This window comes from Sphaeramia orbicularis, unplaced genomic scaffold, assembly GCF_902148855.1.
Source record: "Sphaeramia orbicularis unplaced genomic scaffold, fSphaOr1.1, whole genome shotgun sequence".
NCBI lineage: Eukaryota > Metazoa > Chordata > Actinopteri > Kurtiformes > Apogonidae > Sphaeramia > Sphaeramia orbicularis.
Window position 1 is genome coordinate 246081 of NW_021941463.1, and position 20936 is coordinate 267016.

The 20936-nt window shown below is 42.1% G+C and overlaps 1 protein-coding gene across 2 annotated transcripts in view; it reads right to left on the reverse strand.

Annotated features, from left to right (window-relative positions):
- crfa4 (cytokine receptor family, class I receptor 4) overlaps nt 1-20936 on the reverse strand; it is a 28010-nt gene that overhangs the window by 5325 nt on the left and 1749 nt on the right. For both annotated transcript variants that reach the window (XM_030129554.1, XM_030129553.1), the window contains exons 2-4: nt 6838-6943; nt 436-589; nt 85-254 (exon numbers count right to left, since the gene is read on the reverse strand). In XM_030129554.1, the coding sequence (XP_029985414.1) occupies nt 85-254; nt 436-589; nt 6838-6934 (421 nt within the window). In that variant the 5' untranslated portion in view covers nt 6935-6943. The remainder of the gene's footprint in view (nt 1-84; nt 255-435; nt 590-6837; nt 6944-20936) is intronic.

Sequence of the window (20936 nt, forward strand, 5' to 3'; positions counted from 1 at the left end):
TGGATTCGTATTAGAAATAGATGGGTGTGTAAGGGTTAAAGGTGAACGTAAGGGCCTGGGTTAATTGTGGGCGTGGCCTGTTACCTATCTCAGCCACATCCAGACAGTGTTCATTGGACGTGTAGTTCCTGTGGGCGGTGACAGCGGTGACGTTCATGCAGTAGATCTTCCAGATGGAGGTGTGGCTTCTGTCGAAGTGGCAGCTGTTGGGGCCGGCGCTCACATAGTCTGGACACAAGAGTTTAGGTCCTTTACTGAAAACCAACAACAACAACAGAGTCCAGAGTTAAAGAGGCAGGACCGCATGTCCCCTTTAAAACACACACATATTTGACTGTGTAGGGTTAGGGTTATTATGGGCTGTTAGGGTTAGGGTTAGACTGTACGGGTTAGGGTTGGGGTTATTCTGGGTTAGGGTTAGGGTTAGATGCGTACTCTTTGGAGTAAGTCAGGACGTAGGACACTTCCTGTTCGTCCACTTCCTGTCCGTCCGTCAGGTTGTCCAGCGGATGCCACCAGCAGGTGAAGTCCTCCATGTTGGGTGAGCGGCAGTAGTAGATGTGAGGCCTGGTTGTCATGGAAACCTCATCTGTCAACACAAAGAAGTGGAGTCAGTGTGATCTTCTCCATGCTGATGTGTGTTAGGATTAGGGTTAGGATTAGGGTTAGGGTAAGGGTTAAGGTTAGTGAGCTGAACAGAAGCCGAACCCTAACCCATTCAGTCTAACCCTAACCCATACAGGCTAACCCTAACCCACACTGTCTAAACCTAACCCATTCAGTCTAACCCTAACCCATTCAGTCTAACCCTAACCCATTCAGTCTAACCCTAACCCACACTGTCTAAACCTAACCCATTCAGTCTAACCCTAACCCATTCAGTCTAACCCTAACCCATACAGGCTAACCCTAACCCATTCAGTCTAACCCTAACCCATACAGGCTAACCCTAACCCATTCAGTCTAACCCTAACCCATACAGGCTAACCCTAACCCATTCAGTCTAACCCTAACCCACACTGTCTAACCCTAACCCATTCAGTCTAACCCTAACCCATACAGGCTAACCCTAACCCATTCAGTCTAACCCTAACCCATACAGGCTAACCCTAACCCATACAGGCTAAGCCTAACCCATTCAGTCTAACCCTAACCCACACTTTCTAAACCTAACCCATTCAGTCTAACCCTAACCCATTCAGTCTAACCCTAACCCACACTGTCTAACCCTAACCCATTCAGGCTAAGCCTAACCCATTCAGTCTAACCCTAACCCATTCAGTCTAACCCTAACCCACACTGTCTAACCCTAACCCATTCAGGCTAAGCCTAACCCATTCAGTCTAACCCTAACCCATTCAGTCTAACCCTAACCCATACAGGCTAACCCTAACCCATTCAGTCTAACCCTAACCCATACAGGCTAACCCTAACCCATTCAGTCTAACCCTAACCCATTCAGTCTAACCCTAACCCATACAGGCTAAGCCTAACCCATTCAGTCTAACCCTAACCCACACTTTCTAAACCTAACCCATTCAGTCTAACCCTAACCCATTCAGTCTAACCCTAACCCACAGTCTAAACCTAACCCACACAGTCTAAACCTAACCCATTCAGTCTAACCCTAACCCATTCAGTCTAACCCTAACCCATACAGTCTAAACCTAACCCATTCAGTCTAACCCTAACCCATTCAGTCTAACCCTAACCCATACAGGCTAACCCTAACCCATTCAGTCTAACCCTAACCCATACAGGCTAACCCTAACCCATTCAGTCTAACCCTAACCATTCAGTCTAACCCTAACCCATACAGGCTAAGCCTAACCCATTCAGTCTAACCCTAACCCACACTTTCTAAACCTAACCCATTCAGTCTAACCCTAACCCATTCAGTCTAACCCTAACCCACAGTCTAAACCTAACCCACACAGTCTAAACCTAACCCATTCAGTCTAACCCTAAACCCATTCAGTCTAACCCTAACCCACAGTCTAAACCTAACCCACACAGTCTAAACCTAACCCACACAGTCTAACCCTAACCCATTCAGTCTAACCCTAACCCATACAGTCTAAACCTAACCCATACAGTCTAACCCTAACCACCAAAGAGTTGAGTGAGTATAAAACAAAACCTGAGACCAGGATGGGATTATTGTGCACTGTGTTTTTTTCTTCAGTAAATAACAGTTAGAATTAAAGTTGCAAGCAGCATTGGGCGGGAGCTCGCACTGGGCGATCCGCCTCCCCCGCGATCCGCCTCCCGTGACCGTCGACACCTCAGCTCCACTCACACCTCTCCGTCCCAATACCAGTTCCCACCCTTTAGTGTCTGTCCTCCTTACATCTCTACAGAACACCAGCGACCCTCTGCTGAAACCACTATCACCTTTAAATCAGACTTTTATTTTGGAAACCCTACTGTGTGTATGTGCACTTATTTTGTATGTGAGAGAAAGAATCAGTTTGAAAAATGAATTGAAATAGTATGAATAACTCAGCATAAAAGTGCTGATTTATCACATTTAAGGCTATTATTTTGGAAAAATCCTATTGTGTGAGCATGTGTGTCTGTGAGAAAGAGGACTTTTGAATGAAGAAACATTGTACAAACAGTTGAGCATTTGGTCATAAAAATGAAAAGAAGTTATGTAATAGACATTATGTATTAGTTTCAATTGTGTTTTTGTTTTTTTTTAAATGTACTCTGTGTACTTTACAATGTGTGCAAAATGTCCAATATCCACAATATAATGCAGCAAAACTTGTTTTAAAATGTGAGGGCTAAAGAAAAAAAAAGAGAAGTTATTTACTAGACATTATTGTGTTTTTGTAATAAGGGTTTATTTTGAAAAAATATACTCCGTGTACGTCGTAATGTATGGAAAATGGCCAATATCCACAATACAATGCAGCAAAACCTGTTTAAAAATGTGAGGGGGGGAGAGAAGAAAAAAAAAAAAAAATGTCTGGGGTTTGAACCTAGGACTCCTGCACCATAGACCAATGTGCTAACCACTGGCCTACTGTAACACACCTACTGAATTGCACTGGTAAGCATTATATAGGGATTTTGTCATTATGAAAAGTGAAAGTAAACATAGTCTTCAAAAAATCGCGATTATTCCATAACGGTAGGCCGTATCTGAAAAATTCTTTCACTTTTGGATTCTGCAGACTTGTGGGAATGTAATGAGGTATAATTTTTTTTGTCAAAAGCCTGAAATGAATGAGCAGTAATTACAGAAACGTAGAGTAACTTTCAAAGGCAGATTGCCAATTTCCTGTTGGAGTTAGCTCATGATTGTCAGTGTATGATTTGTCGGCTCAATCAGACCAACATTTTGGCATTTGTTTCATGTTTCTGTGACATTCCTACTGACCGCTAGGGCAGATTTTGTGTGTTTTTTAGTACATAGGTGGCGCTACAGAGTCCATTTTGGCACCCAAGGGGTTCATTTTGATATTGAATCAAAGTGTTCACCAGCCATGACATACATGGCAAATTTGGTGAGTTTTGGAGCATGTTAAGGGGGTCAAATGGCAGTCTAAAGTGGAAAAAGTATGAAAATAAACAAACTGTTATAAATGAATAACCATACATTCTATCTCAAAAATGTTTGCCTGTGAGAGTTCTGCTGAGTCCTGTGAACGGATAGATATGTCACATGTGGGGAAAAAATCCAAAGTGAAAAATGAGTTCCAAACATCGCAACTTTGCAGGCTTCTAAAAAAAAAACTAAGACAGTTAAGACTAAGTTACGAGATCACTTTGTTAAGGAGGGTTCACTCTATCTTTTGGTGCTATTTAGAAGTCAATACGACATACGGTGTCATCGGAGTTAGTTTTAAAAATTTTATTTTGAAAGGCATATTGTGAACTTCCTGTTGGCGATAGCTTATAGGTGTCAGCACGTGTTTTGTTGGGCTTGATTGAACGAAGGTTTTGGCATTGGTTTTGTGTGTGTACAACATTCCTACTGGAAGTTTGCAATTTGAGCATTTTATTTTGAAAGGCAAATTCTGAACTTCCTGTTGGAGTTAGGTCATGAGTGTCAGTGCGTGATTTGTCGGGCTCGATGAGATGAAAATTTTGGCATTTGTTTCATGTTTCTACGACATTCCTACTGGGCGCTAGGGCCGATTTTGTGTATCTAGGGGGCGCTAGAGAGCTCATTTTGGCACCTGTGAAATAGTATGAATAACTCAGCATAAAAGTTATGATTTATCACATTTAAGGCTTTTATTTTGGAAAAACCCTATTGTGTGAGCATGTGTGTCTGTGAGAAAGAGTACTTTTGAATGAAGACATATTGTACAAACAGTTGAGCGTTTGGTCATAAAAATGAAAAGAAGTTATTTAATAGACATTATGTATTATTTTGATAAGGGTTTTATTTTGAAAAAAATGTACTCCGTGTACTTTGTAATGTGTGCAAAATGTCCAGTATCAACAATACAATGCAGTAAAACCTGTTTTAAAATGTGAGGGGGGAGAGAAAAAAAAAAAAAAAACCTTTTTCCTTGGATAGTCTGGGACTTGGGTTCTTCTGTTTCACAGGCAGCAACACTAACCACTGCACTATACAGAAACACTGTCAAACAAGCACCGGGAAGAGTTTCATTGGGATTATGTCATTGTAAATGTGAAACTAAACATAGTCTTCAAAAAATCGCTATTATTCCATAACCGTAGGTCGTATCTGAAAAATTCTTTCACTTCTGGATTCTGCAGACTTGTAGGAATTTAATGAGGTATAACTTTGTTGTCAAAAGTGTAAAATGAATAAGCAGTAATTGCAGAAACGTAGAGTAACTTTCAAAGGCAGATTGCCAACTTCCTGTTGGAGTTAGCTCATGAGTGTCAGTGTATGATTTGTCGGCTCAATCAGACCAACATTTTGGCATTTGTTTCATGTTTCTGTGACATTCCTACTGGCCGCTAGGGCAGATTTTGTGTGTTTTTTAGTACATAGGTGGCGCTACAGAGTCCATTTTGGCACCCAAGGGGTTCATTTTGATATTGTATGAAAGTGTTCACCAGCCATGACATACATGGCAAATTTGGTGAGTTTTGGAGCATGTTAAGGGGGTCAAATGGCAGTCTAAAGTGGAAAAAGTATGAAAATAAACAAATTGTTATAAATCAATAACCGTACATCCTATCTCAAAATTTTTTGCATGTGAGCATTGTGCTGAGTCCTATGAACGCGTAGATATGTCACATACGGGGAAAAACTCCAAAGTGAAAAATGAGTTCCAAACATGGCAACTTTGCGGGCTTCTAAAAAAAAAAAAAACTAAAACTAAAACTAAAAAAAAGACAGTTCTGGAAAAAGTATGAGATCACGTTTTTGAGGAGGGTTCACTCTATCTTTTGGTGCTATTTAGAAGTCAATACGACAAACAGTGTCATACGAGTTAGTTTTAAAAATTTTATTTTGAAAGGCATATTGCGAACTTTCTGTTGGAGATAGCTCATAGGTGTCAGTGTGTGATTTGTTGGGCTCGATTAAACAAACGTTTTGGCATTGGTTTCGTGTGTCTACGACATTCCTACTGGAAGTTTGCAATTTGAGCATTTTATTTTGAAAGGCAAATTCTGAACTTCCTGTTGGAGTTAGGTCATGAGTACCCGCACGTGATTTGTCGGGCTCGATGAGATGAAAATTTTGGCGTTGGTTTCATGTTTCTACGACATTCCTACTGGGCGCTAGGGCCGATTTTGTGTATCTAGGGGGCGCTAGAGAGCTCATTTTGGCACCTATGGGTATAATTTTTACATTTTATCAAATTTTTCACCAGACCTGACATGTGTGCCAAATTTGGTGAGTTTTTGAGCATGTTTAGGGGGTCAAAATCCAGTTTAAATTGACGATAGTATAATAATAAAAAACGAATGAAAAACAATAGGGCCTTGCTTGCAGGCAAGGCCTCTCACTGTGTGAGAGGGCCTTACCTTTCGGCTCAGTCCCTAATTAGTTTCTGTGTGCGCACAGTGCAACGGGCAGCTAAACATCTGAGCCGCTGCTATCTGCGGCTAACGGTGCGGGAGAGACGGCAACTGCACAGAGAAGGGCACTGCAGAGAATGGGAAGAGTGCACCAAGAGCACAAAGAAAGACAAAAAGGAAAGTACGTCCAAGGGAAGAGAAATACCAAGGACTGAAAGAGGAGAACAGTAGGATCAGTACCAGGGGTACAAGTGACCCCCAAACTGGGTAACCACTAGGAGACAGTGACCCCCAAACTGAGTAACCACTAGGAGACAGTGACCCCCAAACTGAGTAACCACTAGGGGCAGTGACCCCCAAACAGAGTAACCACTAGGAGACAGTGACCCCCAAACTGAGTAACCACTAGGGGCAGTGACCCCCAAACTGAGTAACCACTAGGAGACAGTGACCCCCAAACTGAGTAACCACTAGGAGACAGTGACCCCCAAACAGAGTAACCACTAGGAGACAGTGACCCCCAAACTGAGTAACCACTAGGAGACAGTGACCCCCAAACAGAGTAACCACTAGGAGACAGTGACCCCCAAACTGAGTAACCACTAGGAGACAGTGACCCCCAAACTGAGTAACCACTAGGGGCAGTGACCCCCAAACTGAGTAACCACTAGGAGACAGTGACCCCCAAACTGAGTAACCACTAGGGGCAGTGAATCTGAACAGAACCCTCAGGCTTCCTGACGGTTCACTGTCTTAAATGTTCTGGACACGTTTACTGAGTCCATATCCTGGCAGAAGGACAGTGTCCACACTGTCCAAACCCTGGAGTTCTTCCTCACCGTTACTGTTTCTGTCCTGGTAGGTGGAATGTGAACTGACCGTGGGTGTGTCTGTCCTGGTAGGTGGAGTCCTCAGCATCCGTCCTGATGCCTCTGACCAACTGAAGAGTCCAGAACAACAGAGTCAACGTCAACATCCTGAAGATCTGTGGAGACAAAAGAAAACAGAGAGAGACGGTCAGAGACAGAAAGAAGAGGAGGAGGAGAAGAGGAGGCTGAAGAGGAGGAGAAGAGGAGGAAGAGAAGGAGGAGGAGAAAAAGAGGAGGAGGAAGAGGAGGAGGAGGAGGAAGAGAAGAAGAGGAGGAGGAGAAGAGGAGGAGGAGGAAGAGACTGACGCTAGTTGGATCTCTGTTACTGCAGTTTCCCTTCTTACACTCATAAGAACACGATCTGCTAAGATCAAACTGAAGAACATCCAACACAAGCACACAGACTGTATACTTCCATATATAACTGTATATATAACAGACAGACTGTATACTTCCATATATAACTGTATATATAACAGACAGACTGTATACTTCCATATATAACTGTATATATAACAGACAGACTGTATACTTCCATATATAACTGTATATATAACAGAAAGACTGTATACTTCCATATATAACTGTATATATAACAGACAGACTGTATACTTCCATATATAACTGTATATATAACAGACAGACTGTATACTTCCATATATAACTGTATATATAACAGACAGACTGTATACTTCCATATATAACTGTATATATAACAGAAAGACTGTATACTTCCATATATAACTGTATATATAACAGACAGACTGTATACTTCCATATATAACTGTATATATAACAGACAGACTGTATACTTCCATATATAACTGTATATATAACAGACAGACTGTATACTTCCATATATAACTGTATATATAACAGACAGACTGTATACTTCCATATATAACTGTATATATAACAGACAGACTGTATACTTCCATATATAACTGTATATATAACAGACAGACTGTATACTTCCATATATAACAGACAGACTGTATACTTCCATATATAACTGTATGTATTACAGACAGACTGTATACTTCCATATATAACTGTATATATAACAGACAGACTGTAGTATACTTCCATATATAACTGTATATATAACAGACAGACTGTATACTTGTATATATATAACTGTGTATATAACAGACAGACTGTATACTTCCATATATAACTGTATATATAACAGACAGATTGCATACTTCCATATATAACTGTATATATAACAGACAGACTGTATACTTCCATATATAACTGTATATATAACAGAAAGACTGTATACTTCCATATACAACTGTATATATAACAGACAGACTGTATACTTCCATATATAACTGTATATATAACAGAAAGACTGTATACTTCCATATATAACTGTATATATAACAGACAGACTGTATACTTCCATATATAACTGTATATATAACAGACAGACTGTATACTTCCATATATAACTGTATATATAACAGACAGACTGTATACTTCCATATATAACTGTATATATAACAGACAGATTGCATACTTCCATATATAACTGTATATATAACAGACAGACCGTGTACTTCCATATATAACTGTATATATAACAGACTGTATACTTGTATATATAACTGTATATATAACAGACAGATTGCATATTTCCATATATAACTGTATGTATAACAGACAGACCGTGTACTTCCATATATAACTGTATATATAACAGACAGACTGTATACTTGTATATATAACTGTATATGTAACAGACAGACTGTATACTTCCATATATAACTGTATATATAACAGACAGACTGTATACTTCCATATATAACTGTATATATAACAGACAGACTGTATACTTCCATATATAACTGTATATATAACAGACAGACTGTATACTTCCATATATAACTGTATATATAACAGACAGACTGTATACCTCCATATATAACTGTATATATAACAGACAGATTGCATACTTCCATATATAACTGTATATATAACAGACAGACCGTGTACTTCCATATATAACTGTATATATAACAGACTGTATACTTGTATATATAACTGTATATATAACAGACAGATTGCATATTTCCATATATAACTGTATGTATAACAGACAGACCGTGTACTTCCATATATAACTGTATATATAACAGACAGACTGTATACTTGTATATATAACTGTATATATAACAGACAGACTGTATACTTCCATATATAACTGTATATATAACAGACAGACCGTATACTTCTATATATAACTGTATATATAACAGACAGACTGTATACCTCCATATATAACTGTATATATAACAGACAGATTGCATACTTCCATATATAACTGTATATATAACAGACAGACCGTGTACTTCCATATATAACTGTATATATATATAACAGACTGTATACTTGTATATATAACTGTATATATAACAGACAGATTGCATATTTCCATATATAACTGTATGTATAACAGACAGACCGTGTACTTCCATATATAACTGTATATATAACAGACAGACTGTATACTTGTATATATAACTGTATATGTAACAGACAGACTGTATACTTCCATATATAACTGTATATATAACAGACAGTCTGTATACTTCCATATATAACTGTATATATAACAGACAGACTGTATACTTCCATATATAACTGTATATATAACAGACAGACTGTATACTTCCATATATAACTGTATATATAACAGACAGACTGTATACCTCCATATATAACTGTATATATAACAGACAGACTGTATACCTCCATATATAACTGTATATATAACAGACAGATTGCATACTTCCATATTTAACTGTATATATAACAGACAGACCGTGTACTTCCATATATAACTGTATATATAACAGACTGTATACTTGTATATATAACTGTATATATAACAGACAGATTGCATATTTCCATATATAACTGTATGTATAACAGACAGACCGTGTACTTCCATATATAACTGTATATATAACAGACAGACAGTATACTTCCATATATAACTGTATATGTAACAGACAGACTGTATATGTCCATATATAACTGTATATATAACAGACAGACTGTATACTTCCATATATAACTGTATATATAACAGACAGACTGTATACTTCTATATATAACTGTATATATAACAGACAGATCGTATATTTCCATATATAACTGTATATATAACAGACAGATCGTATACTTGCATATATTACTGTATATATAACAGACAGACTGTATACTTGTATATATAACTGTATATATAACAGACAAACCATATTCTTCCATATATAACTGTATATATAACAGACAGATCGTATACTTGCATATATAACTGTATATATAACAGACAGACTGTATACTTGTATATATAACTGTATATATAACAGACAAACCATATTCTTCCATATATAACTGTATATATAACAGACAGATCGTATACTTGCATATATAACTGTATATATAGCAGACAGACTGTATACTCATATATGTAACTGTATATATAACAGACTATATATACTTGTATATGTAACTGTATATATAACACACAGACAGTATACTTGTATATATAACTGTATATATAACAGACAGACTGTATACGTCCTCACATCTATAACGCATCCTTGTCCACTGTGTTAAAGTGTGGAAGTGGGACTCAGTGGGACACAGTGGGACTCAGTGGGACACAGTGGGACTCAGAGGGACACAGTGGGACTCAGAGGGACACAGTGGGACACAGTGGGACACAGTGGGACTCAGAGGGACACAGTGGGACACAGAGGGACTCAGAGGGACTCAGTGGGACACAGAGGGACACAGAGGGACACAGTGGGACACAGTGGGACACAGAGGGACTCAGTGGGACTCAGTGGGACACAGTGGGACTCAGAGGGACACAGTGGGACTCAGTGGGACACAGAGGGACACAGTGGGACTCAGTTGGACACAGTGGGACACAGAGGGACTCAGTGGGACACAGAGGGACACAGTGGGACACAGAGGGACTCAGTGGGACACAGTGGGACACAGTGGGACACAGTGGGACTCAGTGGGACTCAGTGGGACTCAGTGGGAAACAGAGGGACTCAGAGGGACACAGTGGGACTCAGTGGGAAACAGAGGGACTCAGAGGGACACAGTGGGACTCAGTGGGACACAGTGGGACTCAGAGGGACACAGTGGGACTCAGTGGGACACAGAGGGACTCAGTGGGACACAGTGGGACTCAGTGGGACACAGAGGGACTCAGTGGGACACAGAGGGACACAGTGGGACACAGAGGGACACAGTGGGACACAGAGGGACTCAGTGGGACACAGTGGGACTCAGTGGGACACAGAGGGACTCAGAGGGACGCAGTGGGACTCAGTGGGACACAGAGGGACTCAGAGGGACACAGAGGGACTCAGAGGGACACAGTGGGACACAGTGGGACTCAGTGGGACACAGTGGGACACAGTGGGACTCAGAGGGACACAGTGGGACACAGAGGGACTCAGTGGGACACAGAGGGACTCAGAGGGACTCAGTGGGACACAGTGGGACTCAGGTGTCCTCACACAGATTTCTGCTCAAAGCTCATTACATTAATAAGCTCAGTTCTTAACCTTGCCCTCAGGCAACATTGAGCATGTGTAATATGTCAGGCCATGCCCACAAGTCAGTGTTAGGCAGAGACAGAGGACGGACGAAATGAAAAAGCACAAAGTGTCCTAGTGTTTCTGTAATGAGACACTTAGTGTCCAAGTGCCCCCACTCCCTGGATTTATGATGACCAGAACAAACGTCCGACAGAGACAGACAAATGTCCAACAGACAAATGTCCAACAGCTAACCCTAACCCTGTTCCTAACCCTAACCCATGGATGTACCGCTGTTAAAGGTGTCCATGTGCTGTCTGTCAAACAGCTGATCAGTCATTTATTCAACTTTATCTGTAACACGTGTCAAAGTCCTTGAACCATAGAAGTGCTTTCGATCATTAACAGAACAGGGAACACCCAACACCAGACTGAGAAAAACAAACCACCAGAACCTTAACCCTGTTCCTAATCCAGTTCCTAACCCTAACCCAGTTCCTAACCCTACCCCTCAGCTGTCTGTTCAGGGTTAAACAGTGGACCTGCTGAACATGAACACAGTCAGTCTTTTGTGTTCTTCGGTACAAACAGGATCTAAGTTTAGCCTCATGTTGATTCGCTTAAGGCTCTAGTGTGATATGAGGTTCACACAAGGACTGTGAACCAGCGTCACATGACTGTGAACCAGCGTCACATGACTGTGGACCAGCAGAACATGACTGTGGACCAGTGGACCAGCGTCACATGACTGTGGACCAGCAGAACATGACTGTGGACCAGTGGACGAGCGTCACATGACTGTGGACCAGCAGAATATGACTGTGGACCAGTGGACGAGCGTCACATGACTGTGGACCAGCAGAACAGCGTCACATGACTGCGCTGAGATCAGTGTGGAAGCCCTGCCCAGACCCTGGAAGCCACACCCTAACCCTGGAAGCTGATGTTTGAACCTCAGATCTACATGGATCCCTTAACATTTGTTTCAGTGAGAATCAGTTCAGTGGAACACAAACCTGTGGATTAGCATCGATAGACAAAGTTTCACTCACATCAAACCCACAAGCTAACGGCAAGCTAAGAGTCTAAGCTAACAGCACAGGTAAACAAGCTAACAGCACAGGTGAACAAGCTAACAGCAGGTAAACAAGCTAACAGCACAGGTGAACAAGCAAACAGCACAGGTGAACAAGCTAACAGCAAGCTAAGAGTCTAAGCTAACAGCACAGGTGAGCAAGCTAACAGCACAGGTAAACAAGCTAACACCACAGGTGGACAAGCTAACAGCACAGGTAAACAAGCTAACAGCACAGGTGAACAAGCTAACAGCACAGGTGAAAAAGCTAAAAGCACAGGTAAACAAGCTCACAGCACAGGTAAACAAGCTAACAGCACAGGTGAACAAGCTAATAGCACAGGTAAACAAGCTAACAGCACAGGTAAACAAGCTAACAGCACAGGTGAACAAGCTAACAGCAAGCTAAGAGTCTAAGCTAACAGCACAGGTAAACAAGCTAACAGCAAAGGTAAACAAGCTAACAGCACAGGTAAACAAGCTAACAGCAGGTAAACAAGCTAACAGCACAGGTGAACAAGCTAACAGCACAGGTGAACAAGCTAACAGCAAGCTAAGAGTCTAAGCTAACAGCACAGGTGAACAAGGTAACAGCACAGGTAAACAAGCTAACAGCACAGGTGGACAAGCTAACAGCACAGGTAAACAAGCTAACAGCACAGGTGAACAAGCTAACAGCACAGGTAAACAAGCTAACAGCACAGGTGAAAAAGCTAACAGCACAGGTAAACAAGCTAACAGCACAGGTAAACAAGCTAACAGCACAGGTGAACAAGCTAACAGCAAGCTAAGAGTCTAAGCTAACAGCACAGGTAAACAAGCTAACAGCAAAGGTAAACAAGCTAACAGCACAGGTAAACAAGCTAACAGCACAGGTGAACAAGCTAACAGCAAGCTAAGAGTCTAAGCTAACAGCACAGGTAAACAAGCTAACAGCACAGGTGAACAAGCTAACAGCACAGGTAAACAAGCTAACAGCACAGGTGAACAAGCTAACAGCAAGCTAAGAGTCTAAGCTAACAGCACAGGTAAATAAGCTAACAGCACAGGTGAACAAGCTAATAGCGCAGGTAAACAAGTTAACAGCAGGTAAACAAGCTAACAGCACTGGTGAACAAGCTAACAGCAAGCTAAAAGTCTAGGCTAAAAGCACAGGTGAATAAGCTAACAGCACAGGTAAACAAGCTAACAGCACAGGTGAACAAGCTAACAGCACAGGTGAACAAGCTAACAGCACAGATGAACAAGCTAACAGCACAGGTAAGCAAGCTAACAGCACGGGTGAACAAGCTAACAGCACAGGTAAACGAGCTAACAGCACAGGGGAACCGAGTCTGGGTGGTTCTATCTGTTCCTTTAGAGCGGTGGGTGGTTCTTTGGCTCCTTTAGAACAGTAAATGGTTCTTTGGTTCCTTTAGTTACAGTTTATGGTTCTTTGGTTCCTTCAGAATGATGGGTGGTTCTTTCTGGTCCTTTAGAATGGTGGGTGGTTCTTCACTTCCTTTAGAACAGTAGATGGTTCTTTCTGGTCCTTTAGAACAGTAGGTGGTTCTTTCAGTTACTTTGGAACAGTAGATGGTTCTTCAGTTCTTTAGAACAGTAGATGGTTCTTCAGTTATTTAGAACATTAGGTGGTTCTTTGGTTTCTTTAAAACAGTAGGTGGTTCTTTGGTTCCTTTAGAACAGTAGGTGGTTCTTTGGTTCCTTTAGAACAGTAGGTGGTTCTTTCAGTTACTTTAGAACAATAGATGGTTCTTCAGTTCTTTAGAACAGTAGATGGTTCTTTGGTTCTTTAGAACAGTAGGTGGTTCTTTGATTCCTTAAAACAGTAGGTGGTTCTTTGGTTCCTTTAGAACAGTAGGTGGTTCTTTGGTTCCTTTAGAACAGTAGATGGTTCTTCAGTTCTTTAGAACAGCAGGTGGTTCTTTGGTTCCTTTAAAACAGTAGGTGGTTCTTTGGTTCCTTTAGAACAGTAGATAGTTCTTCAGTTCTTTAGAACAGTAGGTGGTTCTTTCAGTTACTTTAGAACAGTAGATGGTTCTTCAGTTCTTTAGAACAGTAGATGGTTCTTCAGTTCTTTAGAACAATAGGTGGTTCTTTGGTTCCTTTAAAACAGTAGGTGGTTCTTTGGTTCCTTTAAAACAGTAGGTGGTTCTTTGGTTCCTTTAGAACAGTAGGTGGTTCTTTGGTTCCTTTAAAACAGTAGGTGGTTCTTCAGTTCTTTAAAACAGTAGGTGGTTCTTCAGTTCTTTAGAACAGTAGATGGTTCTAAGGTTCTTTAGAACAGTAGATGGTTCTTCGGTTCTTTAGAACAGTAGGTGGTTCTTCGGTTCTTTAGAACAGTAAGTGGTTCTTCAGTTACTTTAGAACAGTAGTTGGTTCTTCAGTTCTTTAGAACAGTAGGTGGTTCTTTGGTTCCTTTAAAACAGTAGGTGGTTCTTTGGTTCCTTTAAAACAGTTGGTGGTTCTTTGGTTCCTTTAGAACAGTAGGTGGTTCTTTGGTTCCTTTAGAACAGTAGATGGTTCTTCAGTTCTTTAGAACAGTAGGTGGTTCTTCGGTTCTTTAGAACAGTAGATGGTTCTCAGGTTCTTTAGAACAGTAGATGGTTCTAAGGTTCTTTAGAACAGTAAGTGGTTCTTCGGTTCTTTAATGTTCCTTCTGAACTTCATCTGCAGATGTCCCAGTGTGTGTTCTCCGTCACCGTGAGTCCGTCTTCATGTTCCGTCTCACTCATCCACCATTCTCTAATTCTAAGAACAGTTCTGTTTTATAACTAATGAAGTGAGCGGGTGATTAATGGTCACCATGGTAACGTACGGCCCCAAGACATGAATGATGTAATTCCCATTCCAGTGATCGGAAAGGCCATTGGACACATGTGTTCACAAACAGACAGGCTTCAGCCTCCTCATGTGTTCAGAAACGGACAGGCTTCAGCCTCCTCATGTGTTCAGAAACGGACAGGCTTCAGCCCCCTCATGTGTTCATAAACGGACAGGCTTCAGCCTCCTCATGTGTTTACAAACGGACAGGCTTCAGCCCCCTCATGTGTTCATAAACGGACAGGCTTCAGCCTCCTCATGTGTTTACAAACGGACAGGCTTCAGCCTCCTCATGTGTTCACAAACGGACAGGCTTCAGCCTCCTCATGTGTTTACAAACGGACAGGCTTCAGCCTCCTCATGTGTTCACAAACGGACAGGCTTCAGCCTCCTCATGTGTTCATAAACAGACAGGCTTCAGCCTCCTCATGTGTTCATAAACGTCCATCTGACACATGGACAGGCTTCAGCCTCCTCATGTGTTCATAAACAGACAGGCTTCAGCCTCCTCATGTGTTCATAAACGTCCATCTGACACATGGACAGGCTTTAGCCTCCTCATGTGTTCATAAACGTCCATCTGACACATGGACAGGCTTCAGCCTCCTCATGTGTTCATAAACGTCCATCTGACACATGGACAGGCTTCAGCCTCCTCATGTGTTCATAAACGTCCATCTGACACATGGACAGGCTTTAGCCTCCTCATGTGTTCACAAACGGACAGGCTTCAGCCTCCTCATGTGTTCATAAACAGACAGGCTTCAGCCTCCTCATGTGTTCATAAACGTCCATCTGACACATGGACAGGCTTCAGCCTCCTCATGTGTTCATAAACAGACAGGCTTCAGCCTCCTCATGTGTTCATAAACGTCCATCTGACACATGGACAGGCTTTAGCCTCCTCATGTGTTCATAAACGTCCATCTGACACATGGACAGGCTTCAGCCTCCTCATGTGTTCATAAACGTCCATCTGACACATGGACAGGCTTCAGCCTCCTCATGTGTTCATAAACGTCCATCTGACACATGGACAGGCTTTAGCCTCCTCAGCTGATGAGCTCAGCCAATCACACAACTAGCTTTGCCTGTTGCTGTGACAACTGGCTGCCTGGCAATCATGCAGCAACTGATTGATTCTCTTGCGTCAGAAGACTGTGTGTGTATGTGTGTGTGCATGTATGTGTCATATATATATATATACATAAATATATATATATATATATATATATATATATATATATATATATATATATATATATATATATATATATATATATGTACACACACACACACACACACACACACTATCGGTCCACAGTTTTCAAACAGCCCAGTTTGTTCCAGTTCTGTCTGTAAATTCCATCAGTTCCAGTCCAATGAACAGCTGTAAATGGTCCAAAGGTCAGAGTGAACTGACAGAGGGAAAAAAAGGTAAGTTTAAACAAAACTGAAAAATAAAGTACATTTCAGAATTCTACAAAAAGGAGAACCAGAAATGGGTTAACAACTGAAAGCAGTTCTGCAGCAATGGAGGTTGATCAAGTCTGGAAAGTTGGTGGTTCAATTCCTGCAGGTGTCCCAACGTTTGTGAATTCCTTCCACCCCCTGTGTCTGCAGAACAGGAGTGTGGAACACACTGTGGTACCAGACCCATGGAGCAGTACTGGAACAGGACTGGACTGAAGAAAGGAGTGTGTTACTATAAAAATGGAAAAGAGGAAAAGGAATGAACCAGAGAAGAGAGACAGAGCATCAGAAGAGGGAAAAATGGAGGTGTGTCCTCCAGAGAAATGTCCAAGAAAGTCCAGGTGTCAGGAAGTCCAGTTTCCTTCAGCATCCAAAGGCACTGAAACTGGACTGGAAATGTAGACAGAAGAGGTCTGGAAGAAGCACAGACACAACAGAAGAAGAAGAAGAGTTTAGGACAGAAAACAGCTGGAGTGAGAGGAGACTGACAGGACAACAGCTGAAAGAAGAGAGAAGAGAGAGGAGGAGGAAGAGAGGAGGTCATAGAGGAGGAGGAGAGGAGACTGACAGGACAACAGCTGAAAGAAGAGAGAAGAGAGAGGAGGAGGAAGAGAGGAAGAGTTTACACTGAACAGACTGAACAGGTGCAGGTTTGATGGGTCCAGTTGCAGCTAAAGCCATTGGTGAGACTTCAGAATCAGAAACAGAGGCCTGGCTGGACCATGAAACAGCACCAGTGGAACTACTGAAGACTGGAAGAAGACTACTGAAGACTGGAAAAAAGACTACTGAAGACTACTGAAGACTGGAAGAAGACTACTGAAGACTGCTGAAGACTACTGAAGACTGCTGAAGACTGCTGAAGACTACTGAAAACTGGAAGAAGACTACTGAAGACTGCTGAAGACTACTGAAGACTGCTGAAGACTACTGAAGACTGCTGAAGACTGCTGAAGACTACTGAAGACTGGAAGAAGACTACTGAAGACTGCTGAAGACTACTGAAGACTGCTGAAGACTGGAAGAAGACTACTGAAGACTGCTGAAGACTGGAAAAAAGACTACTGAAAACTGGAAGAAGACTACTGGAGACTACTGAAGACTACTAAAGACCAGTGAAGGCTCTTGTAGACTGGAAGAAGACTACTGAAGACTGGAAGAAGACTACTGAAAACTGGAAGAAGACCACTGAAAACTACTGAAGACTACTGAAGACTGGAAGAAGACTACTTGAAGACTACTGAAGACTGGAAGAAGACTACTTGAAGACTACTGAAGATTGGAAGACGGGGTTATGGATTGATCAAACCTGACACTGGAAGTCACATATATATACAGTTACACACACACACACACACATATGTATGTATGTGTGTGTGTGTGTGTGTGTGTGTGTGTGTGTGTGTGTGTGTGTGTGTGTGTGTGTAACTGTATATATATGTGACTTCCAGTGTCAGATTTGAACCCTTATCTGGTGGGTTAGGGTTAGGGTTCATCTGATAACCTTTATCTGGTGGGTTAGGGTTAGGGTTCATCTGATAACCCTTATCTGGTGGGTTAGGGTTAGGGTTCATCTGATAACCCTTATCTGGTGGGTTAGGGTTAGGGTTCATCTGATAACCCTTATCTGGTGGGTTAGGGTTAGGGTTCAGCTGATAACCCTTATCTGGTGGGTTAGGGTTCAGCTGATAACCCTTATCTGGTGGGTTAGGGTTAGGGTTCATCTGATAACCCTTATCTGGTGGGTTAGGGTTCATCTGACAACCCTTATCTGGTGGGTTAGGGTTAGGGTTCAGCTGATAACCCTTATCTGGTGGGTTAGGGTTCAGCTGATAACCCTTATCTGGTGGGTTAGGGTTAGGGTTCATCTGATAACCCTTATCTGGTGGGTTAGGGTTAGGGTTCAGCTGATAACCCTTATCTGGTGGGTTAGGGTTCATCTGATAACCCTCATCTGGTGGGTTAGGGTTCATCTGATAACCCTTATCTGGTGGGTTAGGGTTAGGGTTCATCTGATAACCCTTATCTGGTGGGTTAGGGTTCAGCTGATAACCCTTATCTGGTGGGTTTGGGTTAGGGTTAGGGTTCATCTGATTACCCTTATCTGGGTTAGGGTTCAGCTGATAACCCTTATCTGGTGGGTTAGGGTTCATCTGATAACCCTTATCTGGTGGGTTAGGGTTAGTGTTCCTCTGATAACCCTTATCTGGTGGGTTAGGGTTAAGGTTGGGGTTCAGCTGATAACCCTTATCTGGTGGGTTAGGGTTAGGGTTAGGGTTCATCTGAGAACCCTTATCTGGTGGGTTAGGGTTAGGGTTCATCTGACAACCCTTATCTGGGTTAGGGTTAGTGTTCATCTGATAACCCTTATCTGGTGGGTTAGGGTTAGTGTTCATCTGATAACCCTTATCTGGTGGCTGTTCTACATTCCAACCACAGTCACAGCGTCCACCCTTCGACGCTTACTCCTCCTCGGGCGACTAGACAGGAAACACAGATTAGAAGCGACAGGGCGTTCGATCTGCTGGAGTCACATGGAGCGGAACGGCACAGACAGGAACGACACAGAACACTGAGGCCAACATAGAGTAGAACAGCACAGAACAGAGGGTTAGACAGAGGCAGAGGCCTCAGCAGCAGCAGCTGTACGTTAGACAGACTTATATAATCTAGTGTGAACACCACCATGGTACTGATTAAACTGAACAGACAGATTAGATCAACTGCAGGACACACACACACACACACAGGCCAGGGTTCCTTAGGTTACTTTGAGCTCAAACTGTTGATGTGTGTCCAAAAGTTCAACACAAAGACCTAAACCCTAGGGTGGAATATTGACTTTTCCATCAGGGTTAGGGTTTGGTTTACCTTTATCTGCACTAACAGGGTTAGGGTTAGGGTTCTCTGCACTAACAGGTTCCAGTGGAGTTTCTTCAAAGTGTACAGTTTGACTCCTGTGTTTTTTCCTCCTTTATGGACCGGAGCAGAACCTGGTCCTGAGCCCTGAGGAGGTCCTGGTGCTGGACCAGAGCAGAACCTGGTCCTGAACCCTGAGGAGGTCCTGGCGCTGGACCAGAGCAGAACCTGGTCCGCCTTTGGACCGTCCTGAACCCTGAGGTGCTGCCGTTCCTCTTCTACATCCACATCATTAACTTCATTATCTGCGTCCAGACCCGACAAAGTGTCCCAGTGTCCAGGACGAACTGGGCCCCCAAGGCAGCGCCACATCTGCCCAAAAACCACATCTGACCCAAAACCACATCTGACGTCAAACATCATGTGACATACGATAAGGCGCAGAAACATCCGCCAAGGCTAAATGCATTTTCCACGCTAATGTCATCAGACCCAAGAACACCGACGGGAAAGTCCCTGAGTTTGGACCGGTTTAAGGCCCAGAGACATGAAAGACAACCCCCTCACACCCCCCACCCCAGTCAGTCCAAACTACTTAGTGGGATAATCGCATTTGACCAGAACAGCCCAGTTGTGTCTTCACAGATCTACGACATGAGTGAGAGAAACTTCTGAGAACTGGAAACGACAAGTGAAGATCCCATCATTCACAGTCAGAGAGGACCACCTTCTGGAGCCTGAAAATATGGAGTCCAGTTCAGTGAACCAGACCCAGAAAGACCACGAAAGACTATGAAAGACCACAAAAGACCACGGAAGACTATGAAAGACCACAAAAGACTATGAAAGACCACAAAAGACTACGAAAGACCATGAAAGACCACAAAAGACCACGGAAGACTATGAAAGACCACAAAAGACTATGAAAGGCCACAAAAGACTACGAAAGACCATGAAAGACCATGAAAGACCACTAAAGACCATGGAAGACTATGAAAGACCACAAAAGACTATGAAAGACCATGAAAGATCAAAAAAGACCACGGAAGACTATGAAAGACCGCCAAAGACTACGAAAAACCACAAAAGACCCAGAAAGACCACAAAAGACTTCAGAAGACCACGAAAGACCCAGAAAGACCACAAAAGACTATGAAAGACCACAAAAGACTTCGGAAGACCACGAAAGACCCAGAAAGACCACAAAAGACTACGAAAGACCACAAAGAATACGAAAGACCACAAAGAATACGAAAGACCACAAAAGACCCAGAAAGACCACAAAAGACTACGAAAGACAACAAAACA